At 45.0% G+C, this 26305-nt stretch overlaps 1 protein-coding gene across 4 annotated transcripts in view; it reads right to left on the bottom strand.

Moving 5' to 3' along the window:
- KIDINS220 (kinase D interacting substrate 220) overlaps nt 1–26305 on the bottom strand; it is a 157951-nt gene that overhangs the window by 52618 nt on the left and 79028 nt on the right. For all 4 annotated transcript variants that reach the window (XM_088479499.1, XM_088479502.1, XM_088479501.1 and 1 more), the window contains exons 21-22: nt 23835–23979; nt 21157–21319 (exon numbers count right to left, since the gene is read on the bottom strand). In XM_088479499.1, the coding sequence (XP_088335625.1) occupies nt 21157–21319; nt 23835–23979 (308 nt within the window). The remainder of the gene's footprint in view (nt 1–21156; nt 21320–23834; nt 23980–26305) is intronic.

Here is a 26305-nt window from a genome sequence, read left to right as displayed (position 1 = left end):
GAGTACAGTTAAAAACTAGAGATGTGCGAGTCGGATTTACTCATATATGTTCGGTTCCCAAAAACGGCATCATATTGGCTATCCGGCTGTCACGTGTTTTGGATAACCAATAAGATAAATACGAACTAATCCGAACTTGCGGTAATGTGGCGAAAAAAAAACAGAGCAAATCCGAACCCGCACATCTCTATTAAAAATGCTTGTTAGCAAATCAAGGCCTAAGAGAATTCTTAAGTTAGAATCATGGTCTAAATTTTTAGTACTGGAATTCTGCACATTAAAAAAAATGTAGGTGAAAATAATCCATTCCTGGAGCACAAAAGGAAAGTGATAAAAAAAAAGTAAGACTGATTAATGTAACTATTCTTTGTGCTTAGGAGGATGGTGATTGTCTGTCTTCCATCATTCTGGAACAGTCTACTCCATCCATTTACCGTTCAGACAGTTTGAATAAGTAAAACATGCAAAAAAGAAATTCAACGGGGTGGAGCATCTACACTGCGCTTTTATAGAATGAGGGCCTCATTCTATAAATTAGCAAAGACTGGCAGAACTGGATGTGGCAATGAGTTGGATCCATTCAATCAGGTGTTGCGTTACAAATGTAATGTGTTGTTGTGCTGCCCCAACCCCACTTTCCATCATGGAGCCACATGGTCCCTCTTTCTTTGCCAGGTACATACCATTAAGTGTGTACCTCCAAAAAGTGCCAGACAATTAGAAAAGCGGTGTGGCGTCTGCTTGGCTCAGAGGAGTCTTCCGATGACCATCTCTGCTCCAGTGTGTGTACCAAATTCAGAATTGGCTCTGACATCACCAAGAAGCATCTCCCAAGGGGCAGTATTTGTTGGCTCTTCAGCAGATGACCTGGAGGCTTTCCTCTCATTTTCAAAAGGTTCAAAAAATTTCACCATTGGGGAATAAACGGTGACATTTCTAATCACTGAAAATAAAGGAGCATTGCTACAGATACCCAGCACATGGAAACAAAGATTGATGAGAAGCCAAGAGAGTGTTCACACAATTGTAGCAGTGATCCTACGATAAACCACCTGATTGATTTTTGAAGATAGTTTTCAAAGATTTATTTTTAATCAAATTTCAATACTAAAATAACACATACTGTAGCACGATGATGCCATGGTATAATAGAGGAGAGTCATATCCATGTGTTTGTATCTAGTTTTAACTATTGAACTGCAATTATCTTTAGGCTTAAGTTTTGTTTGGGGTTTTCCCTAAGCATTACAAGTAGGCTCATAATCAAACAACCTTCCATGTATCAGAACAGCTCGAGATGGTGGTTTCTCATTATGCAATAGTGCTCTTCTAGATTTGAAATCTGTACTGAATAAGTTTGGTAACAAAAGTGCCCAGTGACAGCACCACGGGGACACAACCACTTCATTTGTATTTTACAAAAATGTGAAGGACAAATATGTTACATTTAGAAGTGGTGTTTATTTTGCTTGGATAAATCTACGACCACTAGTTTATATATGAGGCAATGCTGAACCACATACAATACAGCATGATTTTTTTTTTTCCTTGCAGGATTGGAAAAAACAAGTTTTTTTTTAAACCAGATTTTTTTTTCATTAATGTTTTATTGAAAAATTAATCCTGCTTATTACATTAATACTGTGAAACATTGCTATGCATTAGAAACCTTGATCAGCCATATTTGGGTAATTCCATGGTAACTCATGTTACAAAGTGACATAGCAAACAATTAGCAATTCCTGTATACAGTATTTTTAAAGCAAGACCTGTCTCAGTATTTTCTCAATAAATAAAATCTCACAAATTTCTTTTGCGGTTTACAGCCATGCATATACTTGCTATGTCACTTTGTAATGCGAGTTACCACACAGCGCACATAGTCAGCGTCAATGAGGGTATACACTAGACCAGGGGTGGCCAACCCGCGGCTCTCAAGCCGTATGAGGCTCTTCTGAGCTTCTAATGCGGCTCGTGGCTCAGCAGACCCCCATTGTTACTGAGAACGCTGGCCTCTAAGCCATCAGAGGCTAAAGAAGCCTCTGATTGCTTCAGAGGCCAGCGTTCCCAGTAATGCAGTGCGCGGGTGATGTCATGACGTCACCAGCGATGTGAGGAGCCCGCGCGTCTGCTGGCTCCAGTTAGATCCAGCAGGCAGCGGGGAAGCAGCAGCAACGGCACGGTGGGACTCGGGAGCCCTGACGTCGTGGAGCCAGCTCGAAGGTAAGTTTCTTTATGGGGGGGGGGGGGGGGGGAGCTAGTGCTGGGGGCACGACAGGGAGCATTGCAGGAGGGGAACAGCTACAGGGGGCATTGCTTAATGGGCACAGCTACAGGGGGCGTTGCAGAAAGGGCAACTACTGGGGGGCATTGCAGAAGGGCCACAGCTACTGGGGGCATTGATTAATGGGCACAACTACAGGAGGGTACAGCATATGGGGTACAACTACAGAGGTAATTGCAGAAGGGGAACAACTACTGGGGGTATTGCATAATGGGCACAGCTACAGGGGGCATTGCATAATGGGCCACAACTACTGGGGGCATTGATTAATGGGCACAACTACAGGAGGGCACTGCATATGGGGTACAACTACAGAGGGCATTACAGAAGGGGCACAACTACAGGGGGCATTACAGAAGGGGCACAACTACAGGGGGCATTGCAGAAGGGGCACAACTACAGGGGGCATTGCAGAAGGGGCACAACTACAGGGGGCATTGCAGAAGGGGCACAACTACAGGGGGCATTGCTTAGTGGGGACAACTACAGGAGGGCACAGCATAATGGGCACGGGCATTCCCAATGTATTTTATGCGGTTCTGGATTTCAATATGTATTTTATGTGAACGTGGCTATTTCAATGGTTTCTATGTTGCTCTGGCTTTTTCTTTCACTGCAACAGTGAAAAATTTATATTGGGAAGATTATGTAAAATGCTTATTATCAATGTCCTGGGCGTGACTAAAAATGGGGGTGTGACACAAGGTCATGCTCCTACAAATGTCATACCAAAGGTGTGCGCACAAAAATGGAGCATGGCCTTGTGACAAATAAGCCACGCCCCCTTTTTTGCACGCGCGCCTACTATCGGCTTTTTCGATTGACTACATATCTTTTTTTGGCTCTTTGCCTCCGACTGGTTGGCCACCCCTGCACTAGACGATGTGTCCGACATGTTGTCTGATCTGGCTGACATATCGTCTAGTGTATACCCGGCGTAAGTCTTTCTTCCTTCCACTCATCTCAGTAGGGCTGAAGGTTTTCAATTAAAAGACATGAAGAGGTGTGACTGGATGACCTCAGCTTGCCACCCGATCACAGATTAGTTTTTACCCCACTGGATCTTGGGGTGCCAGATTCCCTCTTACTATCAGTAATTCCCTTTTACTGACTCAGAGTCACTGCGCTGTAGGCATGTAACGTTGCTGCCACCACCAGACTCCTACCATCTGCGTTTGGAACTGCGTACGTACACCCAAACTCCTACACTGGCACCTTTTTAAATGACAAAACCACTTTTTTTCATTTAAAAAGTGCAAACTTTTTCTTAGGAGCAGGTTCATCGTTACATATTTGTAAAATAGATTTTACAGCTCTCATAAGAGCAGGTATAATGAGAGTTATGGTAAGAACTTACCTTTGTTAACTCTCTTTCTTCGTAGTCCATAGGGTCCACAGGGAGACCTTGGGGTATAGGTGGATCTGGAATCCAGGCACCACGCAGTTAAAGCTTTCAGCTCCCAGGATGCACCCGGCAACGCTCCCTATACCCCGCCCCACCTCAGTTTGTGAGAAGCCAAAGGCTGGAGGAGGATAAAAGAGAGAAAGAAGACTGGTACACACAAGAATCACACTCTCACAGAGAAGATGGAAAATGGTGACCAGAAACAAAACCCCCTCTGAAGCATGCCCTGTGGACCCTATGGACTTCGAAGAAAGAGTTAACAAAGGTAAGTTCTTACCATAACTCATTTTCTTCAGGGTCCATAGGTTCCACAGGGAGACCTTGGGAATGTCCCAAAGCAGTTCTTTCAAGGGTGGGGATCCTCCTGTGCAGAGAGGAGAGTCCAGCGCCCAAATGAAGCATCCTGAGAGGCGAAGTTATCAAAGGCATAGAACCTTAGAAATGTCTGGACAGAAGACCACGTGGCCGCCTTACAAAGCTGAACAGCCGAGGCCCCACGGCGAGCTGCCCATGAAGGACCCACAGACCGAGTAGAATGAGCAGTAACAGAAGCAGGAACAAGAAGGCCAGCCTGCGAGTAAGCCTGCGAAATAGTCATACGAAGCCATCTAGCCAATATTTGTTTATTGGCTGGCCATGCTTTCTTGTGAAATCCATAGAGCACAAATAAGGAGTCTGATTACTAAAGGGAACAGGTACGGTCCACATAAATCCTGAGGGCGTGGACCACATCCAGAGAGGCCTCACATGCCGAGTGGTCCGGTGATTGAAAAGCCGGGACTATTATTTCCTCATTAATGTGGAAACTAGAAACAACTTTAGGAAGGATGCCAGGGCGAGTCCGAAGCACAGCCTTGTCCTGGTGAAATATCAGAGTGACAGGAGAGCTCCCCTAAATCTGACACTCTTCTGGCAGATGCTATAGCCAGAAGAAAGAGAGTCTTTGCTGTTAAACACTTGAGTTTCACCGAATCTAGGGGTTCAAATGGAGGATCCTGGAGGGCCCATAGAGCTACTGACAAATCCCAAGGAGCCACCGGGGGGACAAAGGGAGGTTGAATCTGGAAGACACCCTGGAGTAAGGTGTGGATATCCGGCAGCAGAGCAATTCTGCGTTGGAACCATATTGACAGAGCAGAGACATGCACTTTCAGTGAGGCCAGGCGGAAGCCAAAATCCAATCCAGCTTGAAGGAAGGCCAGGACTTTGGAAATCCTGAACACCTGGGTGTCATAATTTCTGGGACGACACCATTGGAAATCAGTCTGCCACACTCTGTGGTAGATCCAAGCAAAGGCTGGCTTACACGCTTTGAGCATAGTTTTGACTACAGCGCTAGAGAAACCTTTGGACCTCAGGTGGGATGTCCCAAGAGCCACGCCGTCAAAGACCGACGATCCAATCCGGGTAAAGGCAAGGACCCTGAGACAACAGGTCCAGTCGTTGAGGTAGTAGGAACGGAGTGTCGATGGAGAGACTCCGAAGATCTGAGTACCAATGATGTCTGGGCCAAGCTGGAGCCACCAGCAGGACAGTGCCTCCATCTTGTTTGAACTTTCAAAGAACTCGAGGAAGAAAGGAGACTGGAGGGAAGAGGTACGCAAACTGAAAGGTCCACTTCACTGACAATGTGTTTACAAAGGTTGCCTCGGCATCTCTTGTTCTGGACCCGTATACAGGCAGTCTGTGATTGTGTCGGTAGGCCATGAGGTCCACCTCTGGGAGGCCCCATCTGTTCATTAGGAGTTGAAACACCTCTTCGTAAAGCGACCATTCCCCGGGATGCACGTCGTTGCGGCTGAGGAAGTCTGCTTCCCAATTGAGAAATCCCGGAATGAATACTGCCGAAATGGCCAAGGTGTGACCCTCGGCCCATGTCAGAATGTGGGACACTTCTACCATTGCTGCCTGACTGAGTACCTCTTTGATGGTTGAAGTAGGCCCCTGCTGTGGCATTGTCGGACTGCACCTGTACAGGTTTTCCGTGAAGTATGTGCTGAGCTAGGTTGGGGGCCCTCTAGACAGCTCGAAGTCCCAATATGTTGATTGGCAGGGTTGATTTGACTGATGTCCAACGGTCCTAAAAAGAGTGCGGACCGGTCACTGCACCCCAGCCCCGGAGACTGGCGTCCGTTGTTAAAATTACCAAGTCCGGGATCCAAAAGGGACGACCCTTGGTTGGATGAGATGTCTGTAGCCACAAAGATAAGAGACAAACGCACCCATGGAGTGAGCACCATCGTCTGAGCTTTGATCTGATGGGGTAACCCATTCCACCTGGAGAGGATCAGCCTTTGCAAAGGCCTGGAATGGAACTGAGCATATTCCATCAAGTCGAAGGTGGACACCATGGATCCCAGAACCTGCATTGCTGAGTGGCACTCATAGTTGAAGTGTGGAGATCTTGTCTGATGTCAGGAAGATTCTCTGATCCTGAGAATCTAGCAGGGCTCCCAGAAGAATCCTTCACTCTGAGGGATTCAGGGAGGGCTTTTTCCAGTTGATTAACCATCCGTGCTTGTGCAGGAAAGCAATGGTTAACTGCAGATGGCGGTGAAGCACTTCTGGGGAACCTGCTAGGAGCAGGAGGTTATCCAGATATGATAACAGTCGGACACCCTGACCATGTAGGTGGGCCGTCATGATCGCCATAATTTTGGTAAACACCCGTGGAGCTGTGGATATTCCAAAGGGCAGAGCCTGAAATTGGTAGTGTTGCTGTAGTATAGCAAACCGGAGATATCGCTGCTGTGAGGGTGCTATAGGTACATGTAGGTACGCGTCCTGAATATCTAGATACACCATGAAGTCCCCAGGCTTCATAGCTAGGATGGAATGTAGGGTTGCCGTCCTGAACCTGGGTACCCTGAGGAATTTGTTCAAGGATTTCAGGTTGAGGATAGGTCAAATAGACCCATTCGGCTTCTGAATCAGAAAGAGAATAATAACCAGTCCCTTGCTGAGATAGTGGGACTGGCACAATTACCCCTGCTTGCAGCAAGGACTGTTTGACTTTCTGGTTTTGTAAGGCCTCGTTCAGGTCTGAAGGAGGGCCTGTGTAGAAAAACTGGTGGGGAAGCAGTCTGAGAAATGAGGGCGTACCCGTGAGATACCACTTCTCTTACCCAAGCATCCGTAGTGGTTTGACACCAGCACTGGGCGAACTGAAGAAGTCGGCCCCCACTCTGGGATATCCCAGAGGGAGGCCAGTCCCATCAGGCTGAGGGTTTATCCTCGGGTATTGAAGCAGGGCTCTGGTGTTCCAGGTCCTGGGTTTGGTGGCCCTAGTGGAAGCTGACTGCCTAGGAAAGGCCTGAACTTTACGCTTTCCCTGAGGATGAAAGGACTATAATGATGTAGTCGGAGGCCTAGTAGAAGTAGTTGCTAAAGGCAGAAATGCAGTTTTTTATGCTGCCAACGTGGTTGCAATCTTGTGAAGGTCTGGGCCAAACAATATCTCCCCATTATAGGGTAACCCTTCTAGGCCTTTCTAGGAATCCACATTTGCTTTCAATGAGCGTAGCCACAGGGTACGGCGGGCAGACACAGCCGCGGCCAAAACCCTGCAGATTAGGAGACTGGCATCCAATGTCGCTTCTCCAATATAGGAAGCTGCATCTCGAATGTGAGCAACAAAAGACATCTGAACCCTAGAAGCATCTGAGGGAAAAAAAGTCTTCAAGTGCGTCAGCCCAGCTCTCTATAGCTTTAGCCACCCGTGCAATAGCCATGGTTGGACGGGCAACAGCCCCTGAAAGAGTATATCGATTGCAGGCAACCTTCCACTTTCCTATCCGTAGGATCCTTCAAGGAAGTAACTGTAGAAATAGGCAACGTAGCGCTTTTAATTAAACGCGTAACATGTGAATCCACCGCAGGGGGTGTTTCCCATTATGCACAATGAGCCACGGGAAAAGGGTAACACGAGGTCAGACATTTTTGTAGTTGAAACCTCTTACCAGGCTGCAGCCGTGTGTTCAGCTAGTTGATCCGATAGAGGGATTCTGCTGAAACCCCTTTCTGTCGTTTAAACAGAGGGTGCTTGGATTTAGGGGCTGGCTCTTCATCTTCTATTAATAAGATGGATCTGACAGCCCGTACCAAGGCTAGAATACAAATTTTGACCGACTCTCATCTTCATCCAGAGGGGAGTCAGGGTTAGAGAGATCAGCATCTACTGCCTCCTCAGATGAGAAATCAGAATCTGAGAGTTGCGTGGACTGTGATGATAACACAGGATGCTTAGAGGGCTTAGTGGGTAAGGGCTTCTCACCTTGCAACATGGTTTGAAAGGCATTAGATGTAGCCATTAGATTCTCCGCAGAGAGTACATCTACCCATGGTGGGGGCACATGAGGTACCTGTATCGTCTAAACCTGTTGTGGCAACCCCAAAGGGGAAATTACGGCCTGCTGTGATAACCACATAGGGAGATTGACAGCCGGAATTGCCAGGCGGACTGCAATAGTGGCCAGAACCTGAGAAAATGAAGCCCAGGGGGGGCTCTTGTACAGGCACTGGGTTGTCTGAAGGGCCTGGTGAAGTATAACACTTACTACATAACCCATCTTGTATCAAATCCTCCTCACTTTAGCCTGCAGCACATAACTTGCACGAAAGCAGTATAGGTTCAGATGCCTGTATGTTAGTTACTCTTGTCTTTGCTAGACATAGCTGCAGAGTAATGTGGCACACAATATGGCACTGGGTATAATGCAACCACAGTGTATTTAGGATACTAGTAGGAATGCAATATATTATATGCTTGGGTAAGCTGCAGGAGCACGCAGCCGAAATATGGCACAGTGCAACGACCAACTGTATGTGACAAACCTCACAAATACTTCATTCTATATATGTGAGATACTGGAAAATCTCTGAATACACCTGTATGTCAGAAAAAAAAGAGAAAGATATATGCTGACAGTAGAATAGAAAACAGGCAGGCAGCGCTAGCATCAGTCACATATAATGCAGAAATAACTTAACTGCAAACTATAATCAACTACACAGACTCAGTGTCTGGTAGGCTATAGAACTACATACACAGACTCCAGGGAGAGGTATGTACGGGGACTGGACTCTGCATATCCCCGAGAGCTGTGGCTGTGCCTTAGAGAAAATGGCTGCCGGAGACCTCAGAGGGGGCGTGGTTGGAGGAGGAGAGCAGCTCAGGGAAGTGAGACCACAGTGGAATGGCGCCCTGAGCTGAGGGGCCACTTTAACGGGGAAGCTGACCTCCCCTTGTCGATTATTTACCCACCGGGACGCTGGTTCCCGCACCATGTGTACCTTGGTGGTCTAGTGCAGTGGTGCTCAAACTCGGTCCTCAGGACCCCACACAGGTCATGTTTTGCAGGTAAACAAGAAAAAAATGTAATACAGTGGGGCACTCCAGATAAATAGATGTTCAAAAGCTGCTCACCTAAAGGATAGGGAGCGCTAGTGAACCAATGAGTAAAATCATTATAAAAAAATATTTAATGGTGATGCGATAAATACTGTGCATATATTAAAACAAATCAAAACATATAGGAATACAAATATAATATACATGAAGAATGCAATATGGACGTATAAAATGAGTGAGCAAATGAGCACAAGAAATTTTGTAGCTCTGTAGGTATATAGTCCAAAAAGAGTGCCGTATTAGTTGGAAAAGTTAGTCATACAAGTGAGCGTCCAGTTGCAATCTTCAAATGATCATGTTCATAATATGAAAAGTTCTACCCACTGGATGATGTCACTCATATGTGATGGTAGTCACTGAGTGTCCACACACTGTCTATTTTCAGCTGGTCCCGGCGGGGAAAATATGTTGAATAATTGCTGTGGCAGCGATAGTGGGTATTCGTATATGATATTTGTATTCCTATAGGTTTTGTTTTAATATATGCACAATATTTATCGCATCACCATTAACTATTTTTTATAATCATTTTACTCAGTGGTTCAGTAGCGCTCCCTATTTTTCTTTTCATGTTTTGCAGGTCACCTAGCAGCTGCACAGGTGTAGTCATTAGTCAATGACACATTTTAAAAGATGCACAGGTGGAGCTAATTATTTCACTTGTGATTCTGTGCGGAGACCTGGAAAACATGCACTGTTTGGGGTCCCGAGGACAGAGTTTGAGAACCTGTGGTCTAGTGGATCGCAGTGGCTGGAGCCTGTGTCCACACTTGGCACCTCCCGTCTGTCCCGAGACCGGAGGTATTGACTGCCTTAAAACGCGGATCACCGCTCGCGGTGACCCACCTTACCTGTCCCCTTAGTGTCTGGATGCAGTCTGGGTCCTCTCTGCGGGCCCAGGCTAGCGCTGACCCCAGGTACGCCCGCTGAGATCCCCTGATCAGTACTGGCGTTGTGGCACCGGAGGGATGACAAAGCGACAGCGCAGACAGCCTGCTGCTGTGCGCTCTGAAGAAGAATGAAACTAAACGAAATCATAAAAATAAACAAGCTTACCCCCTGCGTAACGGTGACAGACTCTGCCCGGGCACCAACAAAACGGAGGTGCCTCTGGCTCAAGAGGCGGGGTATAGGAAGAGTGGCCCGATGCATCCTGGGAGCTGAAAGCTTTAACTGCGTGGTGCCCGGATTCCAGATCCACCACTTACACCCCAAGGTCTCCCTGTGGAGCCTACGGACCCTGAAGAAGAAATTCAGTTTAGAGGGTGGCTCCACTTCTCCTGAGATGGAGTCAGAGTGATAGAGATCCGCACCTTCTGCCTCCCCAGAAGATATCTCAGTGTCAGATAACTGAGTGGCCTGGAAAGATAAAGCATGTTTACTAGATTTAGTAGGTAAAAGGCTTGTCCTTTTGCAGCATACGGTGAAAAACCATAGAGGTATTAGCCAAACTCTGTGCTGAACTAGACAGTACGTCTACCCATGGGGGAGGCACAGGATTTGCAGGTAGTACCTGCTGTGGCCATCCCACTGAAGTGCCCTCAGGCTGAGGGCGGGGTATAGGGGGAAGGACCGGAGCATCCTGGGACTGAAAAGCTTTGCTGTTGGCGTCAGGTCCTCCAGGTCCCACCTACCCCCCTGATGTCTCCCTGTGGAGCCCTATGGACCCTGAAGAATAAAAAATATTACTTCTAGAAGGTTTTTTTCAACCTCCCATGAGTAAGCCAATAAGTATAGTACTTCCTGGTAAAAGTCTATGCTTGTTAATCATATTGGCTTATATCACATTTAACTTCTGATGTTAAGATACAGACTAAAGCAACTTCTTTATTTTTTGTGACCGCTTTATTAGTGCATCCTGACTGATACCCATGTAACTTTATTAATACTAATGGCTCTTTCTAACCGCCAAGGGAATGCAGGTAAAAGGAGGAATCCTGTGACTAGACACTGCCAAAGCTTTTGACAGTAGAATGGGGAAACAGAGAGCAATAATGGGTTCAATTGCTCTATTCTCACTAGCCGGCCAGAATTGGAATGGGCGGGCGTCCTTTTTCTAAGCTAAGTAGCAGTACTAGACTGGTGTGCCCACCTCCCATAACCAAGTGTCCTTTTCAGAAAACTACTGTCACTCCTATCACATGTCAGTTGAGGTGACCAGTGCCAAAACAAGGTTATTTTTAGATTACACCAATACCAACCTGCATGCTGCCCTTGATATTACTATAACTTCTGGTCAATTTTCTGGTCTGGGAATGAAACGGACCATTTAAGTACTGATGCCACGTGCATCTACATTGAAGTGCCAGCCCCCACAAACTGAATGGCTATTGGTGGATAGTGAAAACCAGCCGCAAAGTTTAGCCAATAAACACGCACTAACCCAAATTTACATTCTGCACAGAACTTATTTCACAGCAGTAAGACTGCACTACAAAACCGGTCCTAAATGTACCTTCCTACACATGATATGGGAATGTATATAAGGATAATCACCCCGACAGTCAGCCAAGGGAAAGATTCATATTTTATATTATGCATTACACTGCGTCACTAAGTTGTAATATTGCAAGAACCTGTATGCAACAGGGGATGGCAGCAGACTTGCCCATTGCTCAGGAATGGAGTACAGCAGTGTCTGAGAACAGTAAACATAAAAAGTTAGTATATGAACAGGGGAAGTGTCACTGTGAGGGTCCATAATATTCAGGGTCGTGTGAAGGGTCTCTATGGCTAGGGAACGGTGAGGACAGGGTTTAGCTGCAGCAACTGTACATAGCAAATACTGTACTAAATATCCTAGGCCTATAATAAAGTTATTAAATAGCTATTGGGGGTGTTCACAAATTACAGTGTTTACAGATCTGGGTCTGATGTCTGCTAATTAATTAGCATTCCCCTATGGAGACCAGATCATCTGGCATAGAAAGGATTGTTCGGAGATAAACGATATTAGGGTAGTTTGTACGGTGTATTTAACCCGTTGTCAGGATTGTTTTGGTCGGTCATCATTGGGCAGGATCTTAAGGTGTACCCAAATTTTACGCATATGCAGAGCAGTTGTTGTCTGGATGGATCATGGCAGGTCAGGAGCGATGACTAGAAAATGTCATGCAATGTCAGAAAGGCAATATAAACCTGCACGACACTAGCGGGACGTAAAACAGATTACCGTACAGTTTCACTTCTTAATGACCAAACCAAATAGAACTTTTAGTATGCATCAGCTTTAATTGTCTATCAAAATTATATTAGTATTGTTCTTTCTGTGACGGATTTCTTTTGATCGCAAAATGGAATGAATCACTTCAGTAATTTATAAGCATTACCAAGAGAACACGCAAACAATTATTTGTGTGTGTGATTTATTCATGATCTATGGAAATAGCGTTACAGTACATCCGGAAAGTATTCACAGCACTTCACTTTTTCCACATTTCGTCAGGTTACAGACTTATTCCAAAATGGAATAAAATAATTTTTGATCTGAAAATTTTACACACAATACCCCATAATGACAACGTGTAAAAAGTTTTTTTTGAGATTCCTTTGCCATGAAGCTCAAAATTGAGCTCAGGTGCATTCTGTTCCACTGATCATCCTTGAGATGTTCCTACAGCTTAATTGGAGTCCACCTGTGGTAAATTCAGTTGATTGGACATGATTTTGAAAGGCATACACCTGTCTAAATAAGGTCCCACACTTGACAGTGCATGTCAGAGCAAAAACCAAGCATGAAGTCCAAGGAATTGTCCGCAGACCTCCAAGACAGGATTGTCTCGAGGCACAAATCTGGGAAAGAGTACAGAAAAATATCTGCTGCTTTGAAGGTCCAAATGAGCACAGTGGCCTCCATCATCCATAAATGGAAGAAGTTCAGAACCACCAGGCAGTCTAAACTGAGCGATCAGGGGAGAAGGGCCCTAGTCAGGGAGGTGACCAAGAACCCGATGGTCACTCTGTCAGAGCTACAGCATTGCTCTGTGGAGAGAGAAGAACCTTCCAGAAGGAAAATCATCTCTGCAGCAATCCACCAATCAGGCCTGTATGGTAGAGTGGCCAGACGGAAGCTACTTCTTAGCAAAAAGCATATGGCAGCCCGTCTGGAGTTTGCCAAAATGCACCTGAAGGACTCTCCAACCATGATGAGACAAAGACCATCGCGACCATCAGGCTTGCGACGAGACCCTTGTGGTAGGGTCTCGTTGCCGCAAGCCCTAGAGTGCTTTCGGCTCAAACAGAGCCGAAAGCACTCCCACTGACATCACTTGTGATGTCAGTGGTGCCGGCCCCAGACGGTAGGCGTTCCCATGGGAACGCCTCCAACTCGGCAGCCACACCCCCGGCACGCCCTCTAAAGGGGGCGTGCTGTCACTCAACATAGACAGCGCGCAGCGCTCGCGAGCGGGTCTGAATCAGGCCCAGAGTTTGAGAACCTGTACTCTATCCTGTCATAGCACACTCAGCTGAGGCAAAAAACTGCTGAGATACTGTTTATCCGTTAGCACACACCAATGTAGGTTTAATATTAAAACCTACCATCATTCGCATGCAACGAGCCTGTCTTATCTGATAGTACATTCTAGAGTTACAGCATATACAATGATGAGCCAATAACAGTGCTGCCCTCTATTAGATGTACATGATGATTTGTTTGTAGGATACTAAAGCACTCCTACAGTTATTTCCTCCCCTCAGCCAAGCTACAGGTGCACGTTTCCTTGAGGGAGCTCTCACAGCATTGCTTGGGCCTCAGTAGGGCAGCCAAGACTGAATTACCCTTCCCTGTGCCATAATGATGTCAGCCAATGAGCTGTTACAAGATGCAGAGGAGGAACGTTATACAACAGTCACTAGCCAAGCTATCTGCTGTATTCTGCATGGGCAGAGGGTGGAGACCACAGGAAGAAAGGACAATTTGTACAACAGGACACAGAACAAAGGTCACTGACCAGTGTGTATCATACATGTTAAAAGGGAAAAGCGAGGACAGTGTCGCAAAGACTCGTGTTGCAGGATTTATTGTCCTTTCTTAATGCGGTTATCTGCCATCTGCTCTGGGCAAAAGAAAAATGGTCAGCAGCATCCCTGCTCAGATGGAGAAAACATAATATACACACAATATATATTATCAATTAACAAAATGCAAAGTCTAAATCTAAAGCAAATCAATATTTGGTGTGACCACCCTCTGCCTTCAAATTCTAATTCAAATTCAGCATCAATCCTTCTAGGTACGCTTGCACACAGTTTTTGAAGGAACTCGGCAGGGATGTTCCAAACATCTTGGAGAACTAACCACAGATCTTCTGTGGATGTAGGCTCTCTCAAATCCTTCTGTCTCTTCATGTAATCCCAGACAGACTCAATGTTGAGAAAAGGGCTCTGTGACGGCCATATCATTACTTTCAGGACTCTGTTCTTCTTTCCGCTGAAGGTAGTTCCTAATGACATTTGCTGTATATTTGGAGTCGTTGTCCTGCTGCAGAATAAATTTGGAGCCAATCAGACGCCTCCCTGATGGTATTGCATGATGGGTAAGTACCTGCCTGTATTTCTCAGCATTAAGGACACCATTAATCCTGACCAAATCCCCAACTCGCTGAAACGCAGCCCCAAACTCCTCCACCATGCTTCATTGTTGCCTGCAGACACTCATTATTGTACCGCTCTCCAGCTCTTCAGCGAACAATCTGCCTTCTGTTATAGCCAAATATTTACAATTTTGACTCATCGGTCCAGAGCACCTGCTGCCATTTTTCTGCACCCCAGTTCCTGTGTTATCGTACATCGTTGAGTCGCTTGGCCTTGTTTCCACGTCCATGGCTTTTTGGCCGCAATTCTTCCATGAAGACCACTTCTGGCCAGACTTCGAAGAACAGTAGACGAGTGTACCTGGGGTCCCACTGGTTTCTGGCAGTTCTGAGCTGATGGCACTGCTGGACATCTTTCAATTTCAAAGGAGGTAAGCATGAGCTGTCTTTCATCTGATACACTGTTGAGGACCGTAGACGCAGTGGTCGGCCAAGGAAACTAAAGCTGGGTACACACTAAACTATACTGTTAATGATTTGGCTGATTCCGACTCATCGGAGCGACAAATCGTTAATATTGTTCAGTGTGTGTAATGCGCCCTCCCGTGGGGTCGTAAGTCGCATCACCTGACCTACATGCAGTAAAATCAGGCGATGCGGCTGGCGATCCCATGCACTGTATCGACCAGTGTGTACGCCCGATATGTCTGCCCGTCAGCAGCCGGGTCGTGTGTTGCATCGTTGGGTACACACGTCGTTTAGGGTGCACCCAGCTTTAGTTTCCTTGGCTGACCACTGCGTCTACAGTCCACAACATTGCCAGTTTCTTGGTGCTTCTTCAAAAGAGCTTGAACAGGACATCTTGAAACATTAGTCTGTTTTGAAATCTTTGCCTGGGAGAGACCTTACTGATGCAGTATAACTACCTTGTGTCTTGTTGCTGTGCTCAGTCTTGCAATGGTGTATAACCTGTGACATGAAACAGTCTTCCACCACCTCACCTTTGTAGCAGAGTTTTGCTGTTCCTCACCCAGTTTTAAACCTCCTACACAGCTGTTTCTGTTTCAGTTAATGACTATTTCAGCTTACATATGAAAATGATGATCATTATGACCTGTTTGTAGGATTATAGTCAAGTGTATACAGTGTTCTACCCAGAAATATTTCCCAGCCGGGTGGGGGCCTTCGCAATTATGCGCTCGCCGGGAAAAGGGGCATCTCCCTTACCAATCCAGCCCGACATGTCTCAAGCTGCTCCCCCACTGGCTCTCGGTCAAAAGGGCCCATTATGCAGTACCCCCTGTATTTGTGCCCTTTATACAGTGCACCCTGTAGTTGTCCCCTTAATGCATTGCCCCCTGTAGTTTATCTTCGCCGTTATGCGGTGCCCCCTGGCTGAAGTAGTGCCCCTATGTAGTGCCCGCAGACTGGTCCCTTATGTAATGCCCCCAGGTTTAAATAGTGCCCCCAGGCTGGCCCCTTATTCTGTGCCCTAGGTTTAAAGTGTCCCTTATGCAAAGCCCCCAGGCTTAAATAGTGCCCCCAGGCTGGCCCCTTTATGCAGTGCCCCCAGACTTAAATAGTGCCCCCAGACTGGTCCTGGCCCCAGTACTTACCTTTACTTGCTGGCCGCTAAACGCTGCCTCACGCTGACTGGATCTAACTAGATCCAGCAGTTGCGCGGGGCAGGCTCCTCACTGGGAACGCTGGCCTCTGAAGCGATCGGAGGCTTCTTTAGCCTCCGGTCACTTCAGAGGCCAGCGTTCCACAGCGGGGGTCGGCGGGGAAAAGTGCCGGGCAGCAGGCTGTTTCTGCCAGGCGATGCGCCCACAGAAAACAGCCTGGGGAGAACTCTAGTATGATTGCTTAATCATACACAAACTCCCTGACTTTGTGCAAGTGTATCTAAAAGAATTTATGCTGTTTTGAAAGCAAAGGGTGGTCACACCAAATATTGATTTGATTTATCTTCTGTTCACACTTGTACAGTACTATGTAATATATATATAGTGTGTGTGGGTATATATAAATATATAACTGGGGGGGTGGGGGAAGGGGTCTAGCGGGGCACGTGGCATGCCCAGCAGAGGGGCCACCGCCGGCCAGGGCATCTCACCGGCACCGGCCAACCCCCCCGGCATCATTGCGCCCAGACAATCTAATATAATGATCAGGCAACTGTGCCTGCTGGTATTGACTGTAGGGGGAGCTGCAGCAGAAGCACACATCCCCTCCCAGGCAGTCATTCCTATCCTAAGAGCTGCCGGGTGACAGTGACTCTTCCTTCCCCGGCACTCTCTCTGCTCTGCAGCCAAGTATGCATTCGATATTTTGCCAAGGGGGAGGGGCGGGACACTTTAAAAACAATACATGCCAGCGATGTATGCATTTGGCTGGCTGCAGTTGTGCGTGTCAGTGTGCGTGTGTGTGTCAGTGTGCGCGTGTGTGTCAGTGTGCGCGTGTGTGTCAGTGTGCGCCAGTCAGTATGTGTGTGTGTGTGCATGTATCTGTCAGTGTGTGTCAGTGTGTGCATGTATCTGTCAGTGTGTGCGCGTGTGTGTTAGTGTGTGCGTGTGTGCGTCTGTCAGTGTATTTCGTGTGTCAATGTGTGTATCTGTGTTTCTGTGCCAGTGTGTGCGTGTATGTGCCAGTGTGTACGTGTATCTGTCAGTGTGTGCGTGTCAGTGTGTGTATCTGACACTGTGTATGTATCTGTATCAGTGTGTGTATGTGCGTCAGTGTGTGTATCAGTGTGTGTGTCTCTGTCAGTGTGTGTATACTGTATCTTTGTCATGTGCGTATCTGTGATGGTGAGCTGAGAGAAGACACGGGGGGGAAGGTGATGGTGTTTAATATTCCTACACAAACCGGCATCTTCCGGACCATGTGACCTACATGAATAGTGAATACCGACTGAAGACGCAGTCTTCCCATGGAGGATATATTTCTTCAGAGGTTCCACATTGTGAGACACCACCGTATAGGTAAGGTGCATATGGAATGGAAAGGAACGTTCCCAGTGTGACGAGAAATGGGTGGCTATTTTCAGTGGCCACTTCCATTTTTATTGGCGCAAAGATATTTTAATATATGTGTGTGGGCCAGCGCCGTTCTGCAATTTGCCCTGGGCTCCAAACACCTTAGTTACACCACTGATATATAGCCAGGTAAAAAGTATTAAACACGTCAACATTTTTCTCAGTAAATGTGTGTGTAATGGGGCTATTGTAATGAAATTTTCACCAAATGTCAGCAACAACCCATGCAAAGAAATCACACCATAGATGTCCATAAATTAAGTTATGTGTAATAATGTGAAATGACACAGGGAAAAAGTATTGAACAAGCTTATGGAAATGTAATACTTTGTAGAAAAGCTTTTGTTGGTAATGACAGGTTCAAGACACCTCCTGTATGGAGAAACTAGTTGCATACATTGCTCAGGTGTGATTTTGGCCCATTCTTCCACAGAAACAGTCATCAAATCTTGAAGGTTCCGTGGGCCTCTACTATGAACTCTGATCTTTAGTTCTTTCTGTAGATTTTCAATTGGATTCAAGTCGGGTGATTGGCTGGGCCATTCTAGCAGCTTTATTTTCTTTCTCTGAAACAAATTAAGAGTGTCCTTGGCTGTGTGTTTGGGATCATTGTCTTGCTGAAATGTCCACCCTCGTTTCATCTTCAGCATCCTGGTAGATGACAGCAGATTTTTTTATCAAGAATGTCTGTTTATTTTTCCATTCCTCCTCCTTTCATCATATGAAGTATGCCAGTACCATATGCTGAAAAACAGCCCCACACCATGATGTTCTCACCTCCAAACTTCACTGTTGGTATGGTGATTTTGGAGTGATGTGCAGTGCCATTTCTCCTCCAAACATGGTGTGTATTATGGCATCCCAAGTGTTCAATTTTGGTCTCATCTGACCAGACTATATTCTCCCAGTATTTCACAGGCTTGTCCAAATGTTGTGCAGCAAACTTTAAACGAGTCTTGCGTGGTGAGCGTGTATACAGGCCATCGAGGTTGAGTGCATTACTTATTGTTTTCTTTGAAACAATTGTACCTGCTAATTCCAGGTCTTTCTGAAGCTCTCCACAAGTGGTACTTGGCTCTTGAGCAACTCTTCTGATCATTCTTTTCACTCTGTCAAAATCTTGCTAGGAGCACCTGGTCATGGCCGGTTTATGGTGAAATGAGGTTCTTTCCACTTCTGGATTATGGCCCCAACAGTGCTCACTGGAACATTCAGAAGTTTAGAAATCCTTCTGTAACCAATGTCATCAGTATGTTTTGCAACAATAAGGTTGCTAAGGTCTTGAGAGAGCTCTTTGCTTTTACCCATCATGAGATGTTTCTTGTGACACCTTGGTAAAGAGACACCTTTTAATAGACCATCAGTTAAGACTGAACCAGCTTATATTAATTTGCACTTACAAGGGGCAGGATTGCTTTCTAATTACTGATAGATTATAGCTGGTGTCTTGGATTTCCGTGTCTCTTTGCACCTCCCTTTCTTCATGTGTTTAATACTTTTTCCCTGTGTCATTTCACATTATTACACATAACTTCATTTATGGACATCTATGGTTTGATTTCTTTGCATGTGTGGATTCCATGGGTTGTTGCTGACATTTGGTGAAAATGGACTTACAATAGTCCCATTACAAATATATTTACTGAGAAAAATGTTGACTTATTTAATACTTATTTTACCCGCTGTATATACACACATACATATATACATATATATACTCAATGTGGCAGCACCATGCAAGGTGCAAACTATCGTGTTGCAGCAATGCCATATAGCCAGGAGGTAAACTCCCCAAAAAACTCTGAATATCCATTTTACCAAATCTCCAGAAGGTGGCCCCTTCCATACCACAACCCAATGAGATTTGAACGCCTAACTGGCATCAAGCAAATACAATTGGTTTTATAGTTTGGCAGAATGCAGTACAACAGATTTTATGTTGATATATGACACATTATATATTTGTGGTATTTGCTAATGCTAGAAATAGTTATGAAGTCCTTGTTCAGCCATATTAATGCCACCGGTAAATGTTACATTATAAAGGTTGTGCAGTGTCACAACACAACAGTCTGTATACACGAGGCGCATGGTGTCTGCCCCTCTGCTGGTTGTTCTATCACATACAGCACTAAACTAGAGACATCACCCAATCACTTCATGAGCTAACATTCAGGAGGCACCGGCTCTTTACGAGTCATCAGATTAAATCCTCCGAACGCACTGACCCGGCACATGAAAGTCAGTGGCAGGTGCTCTTTAAAGAGGGAAACTAGTGGTCTGATAGCTTTAAAAAAAAATTTTTACTCTAATAAGTCACTGAATTACAGACTCCGTTCATTAACAGTAACAGTTTAATGAGATTTGCGGTAAATTCCTAATTTGGAATTTCACATTTCTGGTCAAACATACTTAATAGTTATAACAATATGAAAGTAAGAGATCAAACCATAAAATCTAGTTTCTTACTGCACACCACAATACTTTCTATGGCTTAAAACAAATAAATGAGAGTTGCCAATGTTTGTGTGTATTTCGCGTGTACAGACCTGCTTCTTTACAGTACTGTAGATATGGCATTAACCAAGTGTAATGTGGGGAGTGGGGGAAGCTCCAGAGGAACAACACTGCCATCTGCTGGACACCTAATACAGTTACTTTAGCGATCCTCAAACATCAGAAGTTCCCAACACTGCTTTCTCATTCAACAAATGCCATCTAATCTGATTAAACTATGTTATGGCGACATTTTATCTGGTTTATTATAGTATTTGCTGTGAGTTCCAAAGCTGTCCTCTCATGAGAGACACCCATGAAAGCCCACTTTGAGATTGCGGTATTCTCCTCCAATTACCTTTAGGCTCTGTGCCATAATGTGTTTATAGCGTAACTTGGGGATTGCTGAAAAAGTCAGTTTGGTTGGATCCAGAACATGTTACCCACTAGCAATTTATGTATTCTGATTGCAGAAATAGTGACCCGTCACATTTGGAAAAATTGTTAATGTCTAGTTAGAATTAGGTACTCTCACATATATAATATACTGACATAATATTTTTAAATAAAAATGAATGCATTACTGAGATTACTTAAATGCACAGTGGTGTAGTGGCTAGCATTGCTGTATGAATCACAAGTTCAGTTCCCCAATCAAGACCCTCTCTGTGTGTAGTTTGTATGTCCTCCATGTTTGCAAAAACATACCAGTAGATTGGATTCTGCCAAAACACAACCCGAGTGTGTCCATGTGGTAAGGATTATAGACTGTAAGCTCCACTGGGGCAGGGACTGATGTGAATTACTAAACATTCTCTGTAAAGCGCTGTGTAAAGTGTGTGCACTATAAAAACTACTTAATAGATTTTTAACTAAAAGAAATCATCACCTCCCAGTGTTCACTGATCAATAAGAGCAGAGCCGGAAATGTCCTCTAGGTGGAGACACATTCTCTATGCAGCATTCCCAACCATAAGAAAGGCGCCTACCTTTCATAAATAGTCTTCAGAGTTGCTTGATCATGGACACCCTCTGTCTCCTCCAGGTACAGAATCAGCCAGGACGTTCTATATGGCCACTGTTCTGTAAGGTTTATCCAGGAGGCCAACCTGTCCCAGTTAAAATGTATCTGGTTTGCTCTCAGTAACCTTCCTACAAATGAAATGGAAGAAACACATTATAATAAATTATATATCTATCTATCTATATCTATATCTATATATATATATATAATCAAAAGCACAAAAACAGGGCTCTAGCCAATCATCTGTTCACAACAAGACAATACAAATTATATCACATTCAGAGACATCTGGAAAAGACTTAAAGGATAAAGTCATGCGGTCCCCTGTTTCTATTGCACGTATTAATACTAATGTTCCAACTATTTGCCCCAAATGTCATGCTCTTGATTGTGATTTTTGGTATTTGTTATGGGATTGCCCGAGGGTTAACGATTTTTGGAACTTAGTATGGTCTGATATGCAGTTTACTTTCCCATCATTACGTCCCTTAGAGGCAAAACTTTGTTTATTCGCATTGGATATTGAGGAATTGTTTAATGCAAATATTTATCGTTATGTTTTAGGCTTATCCACCTTAGCAAAAGTAATTATTGTCCATTCCTGGTGTGCTCCAGATCCTCCTGATATACACAAATGGAGGGCACTTGTTAGTGATACCATTGATCATGAACGGTATGTTTATACCAGTCGTAAAGCCCTTTCTAAATTTCCCAAATATGGGGATAGATAGGCTCTTTCTTTCTTGGGCCTTCGTAGACCGATTAGGGATCCTTTAATGTAATCTATCCTCTTCTATTCTCCCTTTTCTTTCCCTTTTTTGTTTTTGCCCTGTTCTTTGTTTTGTTTGCTTCCTTATTGTTCGATTATTTTATTTTACTTCCAAGCGCGAGCCGTTTATATGTCATATTTGTGATCTCAGGTTCGGTTTACTGCTGATACTTCTTTGATTGTATAATTTGGTATTTAATTGTACCACTGTACTTTCCTTTTTTTATTGGCAACACATTTTGTTTATCTGTTTTGTTTATAATATGTAGAAAATTTTCTAATAAAAATCTACATGATTTAAAGGATAAAGTCATGACAGGGACAGCAGGCAAAGTAAGTATTGGTAACCACTACGAAACCATGTGGTTGCCACAATGTCTTGTGTTTTTTGGTCTTGAGAAAGGTCCAGATGGACAGAAACGTCGACACGTTATGAACGTGAGTGAATAAATCCACTTACCTGCGGTAAGTGCCCTTTCCTTGGATTTTTCTGTATTCTGGACTGTTGTCGGTCATATTTGATTGAGAGTGCAGTCGAACATCAGAAATAATAAATAGATATATATATATATATATCTATGCGGAGACAGTCAAAAACAGCAACAGGCGGCACTCCACTGACTTGGGCAATTAAAGTCGTTTTTCTTACTTACCAAGTCTGTGGAGTGCCGCCTGTTGCTGTTTTTGACAGTCTCCGCATAGCTACATTATCCTAAGGAGGGCACCCCGGCATTACTGTTAAGGAATTATGAGTGCCCCTCTACATGGTGTGTGTGTGTGTATATATCTATATATATCTCATACAAACTCGGCACTCACTTGCTTTTCAAACTGCAACTCCTTTGAATACAGGGAATGTTGGTAAGCTTAGCAAACTACTGCAATATTTTGGAACCAACATTCCCTGTATTCAAAGGAGTTGCAATTTGAAAAGCAAGTTAGTGCAGAGTTCGTATGATATTTTTTATGTATATGGTGTGGTCACATACCAAGGGCACCCCAGATGGTTGAGAGCCGTGGATTAAGCCTTATATACATACACACACATAAACATACATATATACACACACACACATATAACCAACCAACAATAACTACACAGGTTGCAGAGATTAAGGCACTCTCCAGACTTTTTAACTCACAATAATACATAAGCTTTATTAGCATTCGTAGAAATAGTTGCCAACGTTTCGGTCCACATTAGAAACTGACAGTTTGTATACCTACCAATCTGATGTCTACCTTAGAGAGGATTTCCAGCATTAGCAACCAGATTACGGCCCTGGGAGGCATATCTGTATTTTCTGTGACCCTGTCTTTCTTCTTATTTTTTTTTGTTTCTTTCTATATTACAGCTATATCTCTTTTATTGTACTATGCCTTGATAAAGGTTTTAATGTGGACCGAAACGTTGGCAACTATCTATACGCATGCTAATACAGCTCATGAATTATTTTGAACTAACAAATCTGGAGACAATGCCTCAATCTCCGCAACCCGTGGAGTTATTCTTGGTTATTATTGGGTAACCCATAGGATAGTGGGAACCCTAAAGATCACCCCAGCATTCATTTTATTTATTTATATATATATATATTTTTTATTATTATTATTATTATTTTATTTATTTAAACAAACAAACAAAAAAAAAAAAGAGGAAATGTGTACAGAACCCGTTTGGTGTCTTAATTGAATTGTAATCTTCTGCTTTTGCATCCAGCCTCAGATAGAGGTACCACCCTGAACACTGTATGTGACGGGACAGACTGTCCGTACCAAGGGATAACCTGTGTTTAGACCAACTGTGTATGCTGGGAGTCCGTTCCACCCATCTTTCCCAAACATATTACTTAATAAGAGCAGCGATTCATTACCTGTTACCGAAACAATGTTTAATAATCTTCTCATGGTCTGGGGACTGATGTCACTGAACCAGTCTTCTGTTACCAGCAGCTTGGTCAGGTCAAACGACATCTGGCGAGTGACAGTGCGCTGCATGTGCCGTCTCCTGTATGTATCCTGGAGACACAGCAGGGGGGAGACAGTCACGACAAACTCCTCTTTAGACATCATCATCTCACAGAATGTTTATGCAATAGATCTAAAGCGCATTCTCTTCCCGGCTTTAAACAGAAACCCTTGTACTGAATGCAGCCTCTTGGTAAAACCTCCAAGTGTCCATGTTTTGGTGATTGACCATCCCTCAGTTTTACATACATTTTAGGCAATTAAAATAGGTCATACCATGCTAGGCGCTAATAACAAGCAGTAAGTGATCCCTCTTTATAAACAAGCCCCTGACTTACTACAAGTTACATTCTCCCGACGCCGTTATTGGGCCCCTCCCCGATTTATGACTTTAGCAATTGTCATTTAATCGATAGTAGAGGCTCTTCTAATACGTTCCCTCTCACCTCCAGTGTGGCATGTGCATTACAGAAGCTGACAGGAGAGGACAAAACATTAAGTTAAGGACCCCCCTCAACAGAGCCAGGGGAGGACTGCCACCAAAGAAATATGGTAAGAACTTACCTTTGTTATCTCTGTTTCATACGAAGTCCACAGGGTTGATCTTGGGGTATAGGTTTGGAACCAAATCCGGGCACCACGAAGTTGAAGCTTTCAGCTCCCAGGATGCACTGGGTCCACTCTCCCTATAACCCCGCCCCCAAGCCAGAGGCACCTCGGTTTGTAAGTAGCCAAAGGCCGGAGGAGGAATGAGAGAGAAAGAAGACTGGAACACTCAAGAACCACACTCACAGATAAGGAGACGGGAAACCAGTGACCAGTAACACAGCCCATATGAAGCCAGGTGCATCAGTGCGGGCGTCCTGTGAACCCTATGGACTTCGTATAAACAGAGATAACAAAGGTAAGCTCTTACCATATCTCTTGTTTTCTACTTCAGGGTCCATAGGGGATCCACAGGGTTGACCTTGGGGATGTCCCAAACCATTCCTCTCCTGTTCGGAGAGGAGAATCTGTCGCCCAAAAGGAAGCATCCTGAGAGGCAAAGGAAACCAATGCATAGAACCTTAAAAAGGTGTGGATAGAAGACCACGTGGCCACCTAGAAGGCAGTACAGCCGAGGCGCCACAGCGAGCCGCCCACGACTGGCCCACGGCCCGAGTAGACGAAGAATCAACCAAAACAGAAAGGCCTAGCCTATGTGTAGGCCCCTGAGACAGTCTCATGAAGTCATCTAGCCAATGTCAATTTATTGGCCGGCCATCCTTTCCTGTGAAATCCAAAGACCACAACTAAGGGGTCTGATTTCCTGAAGGAACTTGAACGGATCACATAAATCCGGAGAGGCCAGGCCCCAGTCAAAGAGGCCACACCAGCCGAGAGGACTGGTGACTGAAATGTCAGTACCACAAGTTCCGGAATAATATGGAACTTAAAAACCACTTTAGGAAGAGACACAGGGTGAGTGCAACTCACAACCCTGACATGGTGGACAAACCAGAAGAGGGAGCCACCTGAGAACGCTCCCAATTCCGACACTCTCCTGACAGATGCAAACGCCATAAGAGAGAAAGAGAGAGAGACTAAGCAATAGACCAAGTAATGGCCATCACAGCCAGTTGTTCAACTGAATGTCCCAGGAGGGCACGAAGAACCACTACTAAATCCCAAGGAGCCCCTAGGGGTGATAAAGGGAGGCATAATCCAGAAAACACCCTGAAGGATGAACCGGATACCAGAGAGTGGAGTAATTCCACATCCGAACCACACTGACAGTGTAGAGATCCGCAGTGTCAGGAAGGCCAGGCGGAGGGTGAGACCCAAGCCAGCTGGAAGGAATGCCAGAATTTCTGGAAATCCTAAACACTGGAGGATCGAAGCGACAGGTATGATGCCATAAGAATTATGTATGCCACAGTCTGTGCTAGATCCCAGCAAAAGCTGGTCTATGTGCTCTTAAAGATCTAAATGATGACAGAGCCAGGGAAGCCTTAGGAACACAGTAGGGACGCAGCCAAAGACGAATGATTCAGGTCCAGGGCAAAACAAGGACCCTGAGACAACAACAGGTCCGGATAGTGAAGCAGCAGGAACAGAGTATCGATGTGGAGACTCCGAAAATCTAAGTACCCTTGATGTCTGGGGCAATCAGGAGCCACCAGTAGGACAGCACCTCTGTCTCGATTGAAAAACTTCTGAAGACCTCGAGGAAGAAGGGAGACCGGAGGAAACACAATGAGTCACCGAAGGTTGCTTCAGTACCTTAAGAGCTGGACTCTAACATCGGCAGTGTGTGATAGAGTCAGAAGGCCATGAGGGGCTCGCTAGGAGTTGAAACCTCTCTTTGAGAAGAGACCAGTCCCCGGGATGCACGTCG

Source organism: Taudactylus pleione, unplaced genomic scaffold (genome assembly GCF_031769625.1).
Source record: "Taudactylus pleione unplaced genomic scaffold, aTauple2 ptg000238l, whole genome shotgun sequence".
NCBI classification, from domain to species: domain Eukaryota; kingdom Metazoa; phylum Chordata; class Amphibia; order Anura; family Myobatrachidae; genus Taudactylus; species Taudactylus pleione.
Note: the sequence above shows the minus strand (reverse complement) of the source record. Positions and strands in the feature narration are given on the sequence as shown.